Source organism: Grammomys surdaster, unplaced genomic scaffold, assembly GCF_004785775.1.
Source record: "Grammomys surdaster isolate TR1022 unplaced genomic scaffold, NIH_TR_1.0 125852, whole genome shotgun sequence".
Taxonomy (NCBI): Eukaryota; Metazoa; Chordata; class Mammalia; order Rodentia; family Muridae; genus Grammomys; species Grammomys surdaster.
The window spans coordinates 2596283-2611614 of record NW_021620678.1 but is presented as its reverse complement, the minus strand read 5'-3'; the positions used below and the strand labels follow the sequence as shown (position 1 = coordinate 2611614).

The 15332-nt window shown below is 41.1% G+C and overlaps 2 protein-coding genes across 2 annotated transcripts in view; both read left to right on the top strand.

The window, feature by feature from the left end:
- St13 (ST13 Hsp70 interacting protein) overlaps positions 1 to 5155 on the top strand; it is a 35675-nt gene extending 30520 nt beyond the window's left edge. The window contains exons 11-12 of the mRNA XM_028789982.1: positions 2417 to 2568; positions 3369 to 5155. Coding sequence (XP_028645815.1) covers positions 2417 to 2568; positions 3369 to 3497 — 281 coding nt within the window. The 3' untranslated portion in view covers positions 3498 to 5155. The remainder of the gene's footprint in view (positions 1 to 2416; positions 2569 to 3368) is intronic.
- A 3069-nt stretch (positions 5156 to 8224) lies between these two features.
- Positions 8225 to 15332, top strand: part of Slc25a17 (solute carrier family 25 member 17) — a 40997-nt gene continuing 33889 nt past the window's right edge. Inside the window, exon 1 of the mRNA XM_028789997.1 lies at positions 8225 to 8399. Within this exon, the coding sequence (XP_028645830.1) occupies positions 8346 to 8399 (54 nt within the window). The 5' untranslated portion in view covers positions 8225 to 8345. The remainder of the gene's footprint in view (positions 8400 to 15332) is intronic.

Sequence of the window (15332 nt, the reverse complement as noted above, 5' to 3'; positions counted from 1 at the left end):
TGGAGCTTAACTGCTGAGCCATCTTTCTAGGTCCTCTTTTCACTCTTGAATTTTTTTTGTTTTGTTTTGTTTTTTTGTTTTTTTTCGAGACAGGGTTTCTCTGTGTAGCCCTGGCTGTCCTGGAACTCACTCTGTAGACCAGGCTGGCCTCGAACTCAGAAATCCACCTGCCTCTTGCAAATGTTTTATAATGAAAAATTATTAGCAAAACAAAGCTTTTGAGGGTTCACAAAGATCTGGTGTTCCGAAAGGTGAGGATGCAGAGACACAGAGGAAATAAGTTATGCTGCCTGTGAGAGGCACTGTGAAGCTTATCTAGAAATACACTTTTAAAAGATAGGCTTGGGGGGTTGTTTGTTAGTTTTGTTTTGATGTCTGTCTTGTACTCTATGGTAGTCTCTATTAAGGAGAATTTGGGCACTTGTTAGTGTGTGTGTGTGCCATTGGGTAGAACCATTTAGACCAAAGCTAGAAAATGTAATGTGTTCATCAACTTTAAGAAGACAGAAAAATTCTAGCTCATTGCTTAGTTCTAGCGTAAAATATAAGTCTGGTTGTCAGTTCTCTTTGTCCCGAGGCAGCTTTACCTAATGTGAACTAATACTAGATAGAGCTCTTCTCTGTGAATTTTGTTATCTAATTTAGCAATCCTTGCTTCTGCACTCGGAGATCAAGCCAGGCCCAGATACCCTTGACTCCAGTTCCAAGGGATCTAATGCCCTACTCTGGTGTCCATGTGCAGGTGTACATACCCACACATTCATTCACATACAACATGTACAAGATAGTGTGGGTTTATAATCTAACAGTGTGCATAGAAGAATGAATGAAGTCATTTTTTTTCCCTAGAGAATCAGTCTAGAAAGAATCTCTAGGAATGCTTACTAGATCTGCAAATTCTGCTAGATGCCTTTAATCCTCCTGCCTTAGGGATTAGGAAGACTGCCATGAATTTCGGGGTAGTGTGGGCTACATAGGTGTGATTTCAGCTAAATAGAACAAAAACCCCAAGTTTTTTTTTTTAATTGTATATTATTCTTTTTAGAGATTTTGATTGTTTAGAATGGGACTCAAATATACAGATTCACCAGGCCTGGCGGCTGAAACACACCAGTCACACCTGTCATCTCAGCCTGTTCTGGCTAGTTTTATGTCAACTTGACATAAGCTAGAGTCATCTGAAAGGAGGGAACCTAAATTGAGAAAATGCCTTCATAAGATTGTGATATAGAGCATTTTTAAATTGTGACTGATGGGAGGGACCAGTCCATTATGGGTGCTGCCATCCCTGGACTGGTGGTCCTGTAAGAAAGCAGGCTGAGTAAGCCATGAGAAGCACCCCTCCATGGCCCACGTATCTGCTTCTGCCTCTGAGTTCCTGCCTTGAGTTCCAGTCCTGACTTTGTTTGATGATAACAGTGGTATGGAAATGTAAGCCAAATAAACTGTCCCATCCCCACCTTGCTTTTGGTCATGAGTTTCATCACAGCAATAGAAACCCTGACTAGAACATGGACTTTAGGAGATAGAGGCAGGAAGCTCAGGGTTTCTAAGCCAGTTCTGCGCCAGTTCTGCGCCAGCTCTGGCTCTGCAAGACTACCCGAACAAACTGGAAAGAGAAAGGGATCGGTACATTTTTGACATCCCTATTTTAGGTAAGACTTGATGAATAAATGCTCCAGACACATGCCACAACATTTTTTAAATAAAGCAAATCTAGGTTGATAGAAATTAACTTTAAATTGAAACAGACAAATAGTACTCAAGAATGAGAAATCCAGAAGTGATTGAGCTAGCATGATGATGAACACCTGCAATTCTAGCATTGTGGCTGCTGAGGCCAGAAATGGAGAGTTCTAGGCCAGCCTGGGCTGTGCATGGCATTGCAAGTTCCCGGACAGCCACCCTGTATCAAACACCTCAGCCCTCTCTTCTCCCAAAAGGGGGGGTGGGGGGGCAGTGATTGACACACCTGGCATTAATGTTTGAGAGGACCAGCACATGTTGATTGATTGTTTATTTATTGTTTCTTTTTTGAGACAGGGTTTCTCTGTGTAGCCCTTGCTGTCCTGGAACTCATTCTGTAGGCCATACTGACCTTGCACACAGATATCAGCCTGCCTTTGCTTCCTGAGTGCTGGCATTAAAGAGATGCGCTGCCACACCTAGTGATTCTTTATTTTTAAGGCAAGATTTAAGCAGTTCTAAGTAATAAAAACCAAATCCAGTATGTAGTGAAATCTGATTCATAGCTATAACTTTTAGGAAAAATAAGTTAAAAGCTTCATAGCTGCTGTGTTCAGGAATGACTACAGACTGCCTAGTGGTGTCCTTGTTTTTTATGTGTGCACTTGAGTATTGGAGAGGGTTAATAGAGACTTGTTGGTGCCCATAATTATTTTATTTATTTTCATAGGTGGTTTTCCTGGAGGAATGCCTGGTAATTTTCCTGGAGGAATGCCTGGAATGGGAGGGGCCATGCCAGGAATGGCGGGAATGGCGGGAATGGCTGGAATGCCTGGACTCAATGAAATTCTCAGTGACCCAGAGGTTCTTGCAGCCATGCAGGTAAGATTTGGTGTGAGGGCAGAACACTTCGATATTTTTTTTCTCTTAGTTATCAATTAGGTAATTTTGTAGTATGGCATTTTCTTTCTAAATTGAGATTAATTTTTTTAATGATTTATTTATTTTTAGTTTATGTGTATGAACATTTATTTGTGTGTATATCTGTGCATGACATGCATGCAGTGCCCCGGGAGGTCAGCAGATGGTATCAGATTCCCTGAAACTGGAGTTAAAGCCTTTTGTGTATGCTGGAAACCCACCCTAGCTCCTTCGCAGAAACAGCCATCTCTCTGGCCCCATCTTACTGTTGTATATATGCATGTACTTATATTTACATATATAAATATGTGCAGGTGCCAGTGTATGCTACCATATGCCCTGGAGTTAGAGTTACATGCTGTTGGTTGTGAGCTTTGTGCTCCTGGCATAGGTGCCCAGAAGCATACTCGGGTCCTCTAGAACAGCAAGTGCCCTTACCTGTTGAGTCCCAGTTTAAAGGCCAAATTTTAAAAGTTCATTTTAGGAAATAGTAGTTCATGCTTCTTTGTATCTATGTTATATGTGCTTTCTTTTTTATTATCTTTAGTTCATGTTACAGCATTAAGCTTGATGAGCTGGGGTGTTTCAAAGATAATCCAATCCTGGTGTGTCAAATTTGGCTGAAGCATTTCAAAGTGATTTGTCAGTAGGGTATTTAGTATTCTAAATCCTAAAGTTCATCCATTGGCCACTTTTAAAAAATAAGTTATAAAACCTCGATGAAGCTGAAATTTCAAACCTCTCTTCCCTTTTTTCTTCAGGATCCAGAAGTTATGGTGGCTTTCCAGGATGTGGCCCAGAACCCAGCAAATATGTCAAAATATCAGAGCAACCCAAAGGTTATGAATCTCATCAGTAAATTGTCAGCCAAGTTTGGAGGTCAATCATAATGTCAAAGCCCTTGCTGAATGAAGAACAGCTTAGCTCACTACTGGATGTTGCAATAATACAAACCAGTGTACCTCTGACCTCACCAGGAGAGCTGGGGCACTTCGAAGATAATCCCTACCCTCTGCATCAAATTCAGCTGAGGCATTTTACAGTGGTTTGCCATTAGAGTGTTCATTCAGATAATGTTTTCCTACTAGGAATTACAAACTTAAAACATTTTCAACCTTAAACATATTTTTTAAAAATTTAGGTGATGTCAATTCCTACATTTTTCTTTACTAATCTTTTGGGTTTTTTCTTTGGAATTATTGGGCAAGGAAGATGAATGTGGATGATTTACAGCTTTCATGAATGAAATAAAGATTGTTAGTGGGAAGCAAATAAAACACATTTAAGTTGATTGAGTTGGACATATGGTTACTGAAGCATCTTGATTTTTGTCTCTTTACTGTTTTATTTCAAAATGATCTATTTCAGTAAATCTCTTGGGACCACCAGTATTTGGACCTGACTTTGGTAGGACTGAAGTGTTGGGCAGAGCAGCAGCAGTCCTAGGTTTTGTTGGACCTGTGTAGGCTGCGTTTAAATCTTTAAAACTGCTTTGGTGTTTATTTCTTTTTTTTACAGTGTTATAGGGGAGTCAGATTACGTAGCTCTGCTGTGTCCATTGTTTCAGATCAATGTTCCATAGCATCCCCACATGAGGAAAAGTGCTTTCTGTTCTGTCAGAAATTACCTTTCCTATTAGAAAATGCCCGTCTGCTTGTCATCCTCTGAATCTTCTTGAGCTAACAGTAGTCTTTTCAGTAACATCACTTCTGTCATTCACAGCATAATGGTGGAAGCAGGTTCATTACTAGTTTAGTTTCATATATAATACATACAGCAATTGTAGGCTCGTTTCTCTAATAGCTGGTATTTTACTTGGCCATGAGGTTGCTTGTTTAATAAACTTTTGCCCTTGTGAACTCCTGTCCTATCAAAAGTCATTGGAAGGAAGGATTCCCTCTGGTTTTAGGTATGCGTATGAAATTGAGAAATGATTGAAATATTAGAATTTATGTGTAGTGTACGTCTTTGTACTTGGAAGCGTCTTAAGTTTATATTTGGTGAAAGATTCATTTGTCCCATTTAGCTCTTAAATATTTCGATGTATTTAATGCCTTGTTTTCTCTCCTGCTGCAAAGATAAAGAAAATGATAAATCCACAAAGGGCATATTTAAAGTAGCATATATCTGAAATCATATGTCGATGCAGGTTGTAACTGTGTCATACAGCAGGCACAGGTGCATCTTGTTACATGTAAGAAAAAGCTGTATTTGAACAGAGCATGCGTTATTAACAAAAAGTCCTTAACAAATATTCATCACATATTCTTCAATTGGAACTTTGCACGGTTCTTAGTACAAGTGTGTTCTCCTTTCATACAGTTTCCATGGTGTATGTGTGCTTTACTAAAGATCAATTTCTTTTGTACTCTGACTACACATGACCTAATTATATTCTAATATGGAAATATTACCATAAATGGGTGAAATTGCTCTTCTGAAAACTGTGTCCTGTGCTTTTAGACATCTGAGTTCCACGGATAGCAAAGAGTATAGTCTTCATTTTTTTTTTTTTAATAAAGAATCAGTATAATTTCTACACCAAAAATATTGTTTTTTTTTTTCCACTAAAGATAGGAAAAATAATCTAAGAAGATAAAGGGGCTTTCTGCTTAAAGATACATGGTTAATATTCCTAAATATGCTGAAATAAAATACTGTTTCAAACTGGATATTGACCTTCCCGTATTTGTTATCCCGTTACATTTTTTTTCCCCTTGTGGAAATGTTTAGCTGAAGTTATGTGATGAGTACGGTAGACTGTTGATTACTAAATGTTAACAGAGACCCCTAACGGTGAGTATAGCAGTTCACATTTGTAATTCTAGCACTTGGGAAGATGAGGGAGGATTCTGAGTTTGAGGCCAGTCTGGACTGTACAGCAGGACTCCAAAAAGACTTTCGGTAGCTTAGAAGTTAGCAGTTCTGCCATGTTGAAGTAACATCTTTATGGATCCAGAGAAATTGCTCTGGTGAGTGTTTTACCACCTGAAGAAGCAGGAGGTAGGTAGTCAGGGATATACTGGTCATGTATGGCATGAAACTATTGGGTAAGAAAAGGTGTGGTGAGCCAACCAGCTGTCACACATCGGGAAGTGGCTTCATAAAGGAGTGATGGCTTCTGTTTTTAATGGACCTGAATTAAACACATCATACTAGGTATGGTTCCAGGCACTGTTGTAATTAGTTCCTCCAGGAATCTCTGAATTGTTATACCACAATGTGAGTACATTTATTGCTTTGCCTTATTTTATAGGTGAAGAAACTGAAGCACTTTGGTAGTTGCTCAGTGTAACATTTGTGGAACTAGGATTTTTACAGACCCAGGCTTGTGACTTCACAGTTCTTTGTGAATCCTTTAATGTGATTACAGAAGCTTTGCACATGCACCCTTTTTGAGTGGGTGGGGAAGACAAGATTTCACAATGTATCTATCTGACTGGCTTGAAACTGAAATTCATTGAGTAGACCAGGCTGCCCACAAAGCCTCTGCCTTCTCAGGTGTCGGGATCAAAGGCATGCACCATCATGCCTGGCAATAACAAACTTCAGGTTGCTGGTTTTTGTTTTGTTGACTTGGGTTTTGCTATGTCATGCAGGCTGGCTTAAATTCCCATCTTTCTGCTTCAGCCCTCTAACTAGTAGTATTAGATAATAGTTGTGTCAGCATGCCTGCCTGCTGCTGTAAGAAATTGAAAGCCAAAGTACACATTTGAATGATAGTGGTTAAAGAATACCAGGTGTGTGCTGCCAGAATCTCCACGGCTTTCTCTGAAAAGTAAAGGACAGCCTAATTGAAGTTTGTAGTCCATTAAATTTAAGGTATAGTAGTTACAACGAGTATGCAACTAATAAAACCATAGTTGGGGCTGGGAGATGGTTCGGTAGTTAAGAGCGCTACAAGAGCACGTAGTGCTGAGGACTGGTAGTCAGTTCCCAAGCACCCACCCGTGTTTGGCAGACCATGCGTGTAACTCCAGCTCCAGGTGATAGTAGCTCTCCCAGCTTCCGAAAGCAGTGCACTAATACGCAGACACATATACTTTTAAAAATAAGAGGATTGAAGAGGAAAGCAAATATAGCAATATCAGGTTTTGAAAGTTTGAACAATTCTGTGAAACTTCATAATGTGTGTACTGGCTGGTTTTGTGTGTCAACTTGACACAAATTGGAGTTATCACAGAGAAAGCCTCCCTTGAGGAAATGTCTCCATAAGATCCAGCTGTAAGGCACTTTCTCAATTAGTGATCAATGGTGGGAGGGCCCATTGTGGGTGGTGCCATCTCTGGGTTAATAATCTTGGGTTCTGTAAGAAAGCAAGCTGAGCAAGCCATTAAGTAGCATCCCTGGCCTCTGCATCAGCTCCAGCCTGCTTCTTGACTGTTCCAATCCTGACTTGCTTTGGTGAACAGCCATGTGGAAGTGTAAGCTGAATAAAACCCTTTTGTCCCCAACTTCTTGGTCATTTTGTGCAGAAATAGAAACCCTAAGACATTATCAGAGTGGGAGGGTAAAATACTGACTTTGCTTTTAGATTTACTTTATGGTGCATGAGTGCTTGCATTTATGTAAGCGGTCCTGAATTCCCCAGAGGATAGAAAGCTGTGGGTAGGTCCCCTGGAACATAGAGGTTTGTGTGATAGCAACCGAACACATCCTCTGCAAGGACAGCAAGCATTCTTAGCTGCTGAGTCATCCACACAGCGCCAAATTGTCAGTTTAAACAAATCTAACCCTGCCAACAAACCATGCTAGAGCTTTGACTCCTAGGCTTCAGTGCCTTGAATCTATATCTCACAGCAGGGATGGGGATGGGATGTTGGGATGGCTGAACGGAGAAACAAAGGTTGGAGACATTGACCCACTCCTTATCTATATCAGCTTATATTGGAAGGTTGCTTTTGTTTTGAGGTGGTTTCTGTTCTGGCTAACCAACTCCACTGGGATTACAGGCTATGTTTTCGGGTTTAGGCAGTCCTCTGTTTTGGTTTTTGTTTTATTTTGAGTCAGGTCTCACAGCCCAGGGTAATCTCCAGCTCTCTATGTAGCCGAGGGTGACTGAACTAATGATTTCTTTTAACAAAATATTTAGTCGTATGTGTGTGACTCAGTGAGTGTGTGCAGAAACCCGCAGAGGTCAGGTCCCCTGGAACTATAGTTGCTTGTCAGGATGTGGATACTAGGACTTAAACGCGGTTCCTCTTCAAGAGGAGTACTTGTTCTTAACTGAGCCAACTCTTCAGTCCCCTGAACCCTCTTTCCACTTCCTGAGTGCTGTGGTTACTGCTGTATCTGGTTTGCTGGTAATCATGCCTAGCAAGCACTCTTACAACTGAGCCTGCCAACATGTATTTTGCAAAGAATTGGGGTGCAGGAGTCATTAAGGACTTCTATGCCCTCCCGTTTCATGGGCATGACTAACCAAGTCAGTGTGGAAACACAGTCAGACTGAGGGGCTAGGAACCTGCGCAGGCAGGCGGTGCTCTGAACACAGATCCTTTCTAGTCAGTTTAGCATTGTCCCGCCCCTTGATCGATCTGGGCCAATCAGTGTTCAGGGACGTTTCTGGGTACTTCACACTCACCTCCCCGACTGCTCTCCCCAGCGAACGAGGGCAGTCTGTGACCCGGAAGTAGTCGTTCTGGTGGAGGCGGGCCAGACTTCTGAGAGGTGGGGCTTGAGACGGTCCTTTCAGGAACCCACACACTCTGAGGCGTCTGAGTGAAAAGTGTAGCACCATGGCCTCTGTGTTGTCCTACGAAAGTCTGGTACACGCCGTGGCCGGAGCCGTGGTGAGGAGGGGTTTGGGGCTTCGAAAATCTCGGGATGGGTCGGGAAGATGGGCACGAGGGAGATGTGGGGGCTGAGTCTATCACAACTGGGACAAAAAGGACGGGCATAAACAGAAAATTGCAGCTACAAGAGGGAGAGCGAGGCCAGGATCCACCCTCTGCCTCAGTCCCTCCCCTCTTGGGCTTTCCCAGAGACTGTCTGGACTAGCACTCACAAATGTCCAGAGGGAAGAAGAAAGAAGATAATTGCTATTTTCTTTGCCTTATGAAGTTTAAAAGTTTAAGGTCAACCATTCCCTTACCCAACTCTTACGGCACACAAACTTCGTCTAAATTGGTCTGGTGGAGAAACTAAGTGTGAAGATGAGGTGCTTGATGTAAGCCTACAGACAACCTGTTGTCACACCTTATCACAGACAAGTGCCAATAGCTAATAGAATATTTCTAGTCAGCATTATTGCCAGGAAAGGATAGGGTGTTTTTTGTTTGTTTGTTTGTTTGTTTGTTTGCTTGCTTGTTTTTTAAGTCAAGGTCGGTGTTGTTATCACCTCCATGTGATTTCTGTGAGTTAAGCGCCTTGCTCTTGGATTAAGAGGTGTCTAAGTTCCTTCCATTTGACAAGTCCCTTTTCTCTGAAACTTTACATTCTTGGCACAAATAACATTCCTCTTCTGGTTTTCTTCCTCAAACTGTTTCCCATTTTCTTCCCTAACTTCCAACATGTACCTTTAGCCACATAGAATCACTGTGGACCATTCCTGTCCATTAGGTGAGCCATTACTGAATGCTATTCCTAGCCCAATATTAATTCAGGGCCAGCTCACATTCTGGTGAAGAATAATCTGCATTTTTGAATTCCAATTCTATCATTTGTTTACTAGGTAATCTCAAATCTCACATTTGTAATCTGTGAAGAGGGAAGAAATATTACACTTTTCTCCTAGACCTTGAGAATTAGGTGAGGCAATAGTACTCGGTCTTATTCAAGGAGCCAAATTCGTTTAAATCAACCAGAAGTGCCTTTTGCTCATTATGCAAGAACTGGGGTGGAAGTTTGCTGTGACATGTTTTCAGTTGGTCACAGAGACCTATTTGACTGGAGTGGAAATGTAAATGGAGACCAAATTATTCCTGACTTTGTGTAGAAGAGAGGTGGTGGTTGAATTTACTGATTGACATTTCAAACCTGATCCTCCTGGCTGCTCTATGGAGAGTAGAGTATGGAGGGCACATCTCTCTCAGGCAAGGAGGCCTAGGTAAGGTGGTGAAGTGGTAAGGGAGCAGTTGTCTGGAATGGACTTATAAGAACCATAGCTTGGGTATCGCTTAGGGTTGCTTGTGTCCAACAAATATTTGACGAACTGACAGTAGTGGTGAAGACACAGGTTTGGGGGCAAAGATAAAAAAAACAGCATGAGATTAAATGATTAACTCACCAAGGAAGTGTGTGTTGGGGGCTGGGGGTGGGTTAACTTCGACCAGCTACCAAGTGGAAAAGCTGCTGACATTAAAAGGTGGGGAGAGGGAGCCCGCTGCAGAGAAAGACCTGAAACCCAGTGTGGAGTGGGAGGAAAAGGCTCTGCCAGCTGTTGGAAGGAAGTATGTCAGGGAGAGGGTGTTGTCCAAGTGTGTCATCAACTGTGAGAGGTCAAATAAGGTGAGGACCTAGAACTAAATATTGGGTTTATCAAAATGATACGTCCAGTGGTTAATTAAGAAGACCAGTTTGGTGGGTTGGTGGGCAAAGTGGAGCGAGACAGAGCATAGGAAGATGGAAATTTTTGTTACCTTTTCTTTCTCTTATCAGATGTCATTGGTTGAGTTCATTCTGTGGGCCGTGAGCTCTTCTAGGTTTGAAGAACATAGTGGAGAACAGTCATTTTCTTCATTAATTGTTGGTTCTAGTGGAAAGGTCAGACAGTATACGAGTAAACAAAATGATTTTAAATAGTAAATGCTAAACAAATAGGGCCAGCAAGCACTTTTCTAGTGAGATGACATAATTTATGAATTATGTATGACCATGGTGGTGGGAAAGCACATAGACCATAAGTAAACAAATGGGCTGAGCTCTGTTTCCCATAAAACATTGTCATGGGAACAGGCAGTACATTGGCTTTGGCCTATGGACCAGGTTTCTGAGCCCTGTGGTAAAGCATGATTATGGGCAGGGTGATATCTATCTATTAATAAGCAAAAAAATTTTTTCATTGATTTTTTTTTTTTTGCCTGTTTTTCTTTTGTTAAAGTTTCACTTGAAATTACGCATCCTGATTTTGCCATTTAATCCTAAATTATCTATTATATGCTTTTATAAGAATAATTCATTGTCAGATAATTCTTGTCAGAGAGTAGTATTTCTAGCACATATATGAGTGAGAAGTAGTTTTGTTCGTTGTTTTAGTTTGAGTTATTTGAAATAGGGTCTCACTGTGTAGCCCAAGATAGGCTCAACCTTGTAATCTTTTAGCCTCAGCCTCCTAAATCCTAGGCATTATAGGCATGTATTATCATATCCAGCTGCTTCATGGTGTGTGTGTGTGTGTGTGTGTGTGTGTGTGTGTGTGTGGTGTGTAGCCTAGGCTTGAACTGAACTTGTGATCCTCCTACCTCTTTCTGCTCCCTGGTCATGCCTTGTTGTTGTTGTTGCTGTGGTTCCTCTTCTTCCTCCTCTTCTTCCTCTTCCTCCTCCTCTTCTTCTTCCTCCTCTTGTTTTTCCTATTCTTCCTCCTCTTTCTCTTCCTCTTCTTCTTCTTCTTCTTCCTCCTCCTCCTTCTCCTTCTCTTCCTTCTCTTTTTCCTCCTTTTCTTCTTCTTCCTCCTCCTCCTCTTCTTCCTCTTCTTCTTCCTCCTCTTCCTCCTCCTCCTTCTCCTCTTCCTCCTCTTCTTCCTCTTCTTCTTCCTCCTCCTCCTTCTTCTCCTTCTCCTCTTCCTTCTCTTTTTCCTCCTCTTCTTCCTCCTCCTCCTTCTTCTCCATCATCACCACTATTACTATTAAACTGCCGTGCCAAAGAGTTGTTTTCAAACTCTTAGCAGGTTTCTATATTAAGGTTAAATAACACTAAGGCTTCAAGCACTCTATATAACTACTTTACTGTAGATAAATTACAGATAAACTTAAATTTCTCAAAACAAGAATTACCTTGCTTCAGAAAGATGCTGTTAGTTCACTGGCTTCATATGTAAAGAATCATTTAAAAAGTATACTTAGATTTATGATTTTATATTTTGATTATCGTCAGCTTATCATTGAAATATTTCATAAATAAAAATGTCTTGCCCAGGCTGGCTTTGACCTGCTGTGTGACCAAGGATGACCTTGAACTTCTGATCCTCCCATTTCCTAAGTTTGAGATAGAACATTAGGTTTTTACTGGTGCTAGGATAAAATACAGGCTTCTAAATGTTCTTGGTAAACTCTACCAGATTAGTTAGCTGTATCCCTAGCTCAGAAATACCGATTTGCAAGTAAAAGATTTCCTTAGTCTACAATTTACAAAATGCTATATATAAGATTTACATAGGATAGATTACACACTGAAACAGGGTTCAAACCATAATGAATAATCGGTAACATCAAATTTTTTATATATTAGTCTGTTTGTTAAGATGCGTTTGGACATGAGAGGACAACTTGTAGGGCTCTGTCTCCTTTCACCACAAGGTTCCAGGAATCAAACTCAGGTCTTCAGTCTGTGGGCAAGAGCTTTTACTTCTGCTGCCTCATCTTTCTGGCCTGACTGATCAGCAATTTCAAGGAACTTCTTTTGAACCAATTGCTTATTTAAATCATCTTAGTTTTTTTTTTTTTCACCTCTATATATCTAGCAGGGCAGTCTCTGTCTATTGGTTAGGCTGGCCTTGAACTTCTGGGTTCAAGGCACCCTTGTGCATTCTTGAGTAACTGAGATTGTCAGAGAGTCTCCAGAATCATGAAAAGTTTGGGTTACAGTTGGTCAGGTAGAATGCTTGTCGAAATGGGGTACATCTTTGGTCTCTGTACTGTCTGTTTATATACAGATGAGTGTGCATAGATTTGTTGTTGTTGTTGTTTATGTAACTGTTATTAGAGTTTTACATACTGGCTTTTAGATTTGCTTGTTATGAGTGTTCATTTTGGATAAAGAATATTCCATGTGAAGCAATTAGTGCTTCCTGGTTGCAGAGTGGAAAAACAGACTGGGCATTTTAAGCAAGTTGGATTTTTTTAAAAGGCTGTTTGAGACCTGCTCTTGTCAGTGGGGAAATGGAAAAAAATATTAGTAGAAAGATTTCTGAAATAGTCACTGAAGCCTCTTGCAGACGCTACCACTGAAATGAGAGGTTTTTGTTCTGACCTTCTGCCCTTACTGAATTCCGATTAAGACTCATACTGCTGGCTGGGTGTGTGTGTGTGTGTGTGTGTGTGTGTGTGTGTGTGATGGCTCATGCCTTTTAAACCCATTGAGGACAGCTTAGTATACAGAGTAAGTTCCAGGACAGCCAAAACTACAGAGAAACTCCGTCTTGGAAAACCCAAACAGATAAGCGAGTGACTCAAATTCCTGTAGAGTCCCTTCTAACAGAACTTAACATCCTTTGCCCAAGCAACCCTTGACGCACCACTTACACACCTGTAATTAGCAGGTGTGAAAGGAAGGCTTGGGCAGGACCCCTTAGAAGCCTCTTCAGGAGCTGCAGTTGAGGGTGGCATTTGGATTTTCTGTCCTGCCAAGATTGTACACAATAGGACAAGATAATTCTTCAAAAGATAATTAGAGGCTGGAGATACGACTCCACAGTTAAGCTGAGCTATGGCTGGTCTTGTAGAGAAAACAGGTGCAATGCCTAATACCCACATGATGTCTTACAGCCATCTTTTAATTCTAGTCCAATAGTATCCAATGCCCTCTTCTGGCCTCCCTAGGAACTGCATGCATGTGGTACACAGACATACATCCAGGCAGATAAGCATATACATAAAATAAGGAAAGAAATTCAGCAAAAGAGAGTGATGCTGTGTTACCCAAAACTTCTGACATCTGTATATCAGGACATTAAAATACCCTGAAGTCAGTGTAGTGGTGATACACACCTGTAATCCCAAACCTCAGGACTCTTAAGTCAGGAAGGAGGAGCCTAAGTTTCTAAGCCAGTCTGGGCTGTATAGGGACACCCTGTCTACAAAATCAAGTCTTCAAATATCATTGCTTTTTAAAATATATAATATTCCAAAACTGAGTGTGCTGGCACAAGAGGCAGAAGCAGGTGGATCTCTGAGTTCGAAGCCAGCCTGGTCTACAGAGCAAGTTCCAGAGCAGCCAGGGTTACACAGAGACACACCCCCCCACCCCCACCCCCCGTCAAAAAATATAATGTCCCATTGTATAGAGTATTTCATTTTTTTATGGTTATTTACACTGCCATTAAGCCCTTTTGTTTTGATAGCATTTTGTAGAATGTAATTGTTAGTGTTATCTCCCATAGCCCTGTTATTCATATTTCACTAATTTTGTGATATTTGGAAAAAATAACTATATTTCCAGATTCAGTTAACTTGGATCCTTATCTGTAAAATATCAGTAACTTCCCAGGGCTTGTGAATGTTAATAATAACAGACTTTTTATGTTACCTGAGACTTATAGTAAGTACTTTACACATGAATTAGAAAAAGGAAATTGAAAGTGAATAGTCACGTATACAACATTCTTTGACCTTTGTTTTCCTCCAACATTTATTTATTATTCATTCATTCATTCATATATTCATTCATTCATTTACTTTGTAGATAGAGAACATTTCTAAAGGTCAGAAAACAACTTTCTGGAATTGGTTTTCTCCTAACCCCATGTAGGTTCTGGGGAATCAAACTTGGGTCATCAGACTTGGCAACCAGTGTCTCTACCCTCTGAGCCAGTCAGGCTGGCCCTCGCTTACCCCTTTTTAGAGAAGTAAATGTGGTATACAAGCTGGAAGGTTTTAGAGTAATGCCTAGCCCTGTGTCGTGGTGGCTAACTTTCTTTCTGAACTTGGGTTTACCAAGTTATGAGACCGACAGTAATGCCTCATCCTCAGGGTTCTCATGAGACAGTAGTGGGCCGACACTTGTGATGTTACGGAATATTACAGCAGTAAGGATCCAGTTCTGGTTAGGTCTGTTCTTGCAAATGAATTATTTTTCTCCAGGTTCAGAAAGTCAATAAGTATGTGGTGAGCATGGCCCAAGTTTAATCTCTAACACTCTCCTCCCAAATTAAAAAAGAAAAAGAAGAAAGCCAAAGGAAGTGAGGCGCCCTCCTCCCTCCTGGGACCTGTCTTACTGCTTCACTCATAGCCAGTGATCTCACCTTTTACCCTCTAGATGAACTAGAAGGAAGTTGGAATGAGGAGTAATGCATTAACTAATTTGATCTAGGAGACAAATATGGAGCTTTATGCAGAACACATCTTTTCAAGCCAAACAGCACAGTTTTAAGAATTGTTTACTAGGGGCAGGGGATGTAGCTCAGTTGGTCGAGAGCTTGCTTAACATGCATGGAGTCCTGGGTTTGATCCAGATACCACATAAACTGAATGTAGTGGTGCACCCCTGTAATCTCAGCACTTGGGAGGCAGAGGCAGAGAGTCAGGAGCCTACAGTTGTCTTCAACTTCATAGTGAATATAAGGCCAGCCTGGCGTATAGGAGACCCTCTCAAAACCAACCAAGCAAAATATAACCTGGAAAGAAGGTAGGGAGAAATATATTTTATTTAATGGGGTATAAAAATATATTTCTTTAAGGTTATTTATAGTGTTGTGTATATGTTTGTGCCTGTGCATCATGGCAATTGTGTGGAGATCAGAAGACAACTCCCTTCATCATATGAGTTCCAGGCATGTACTCTCATGAGTGTCAGGCTTGGTAGCAAATGCCAGCCCCCATGATGCATTTCTTCTCCTTTTCCCCACCCCC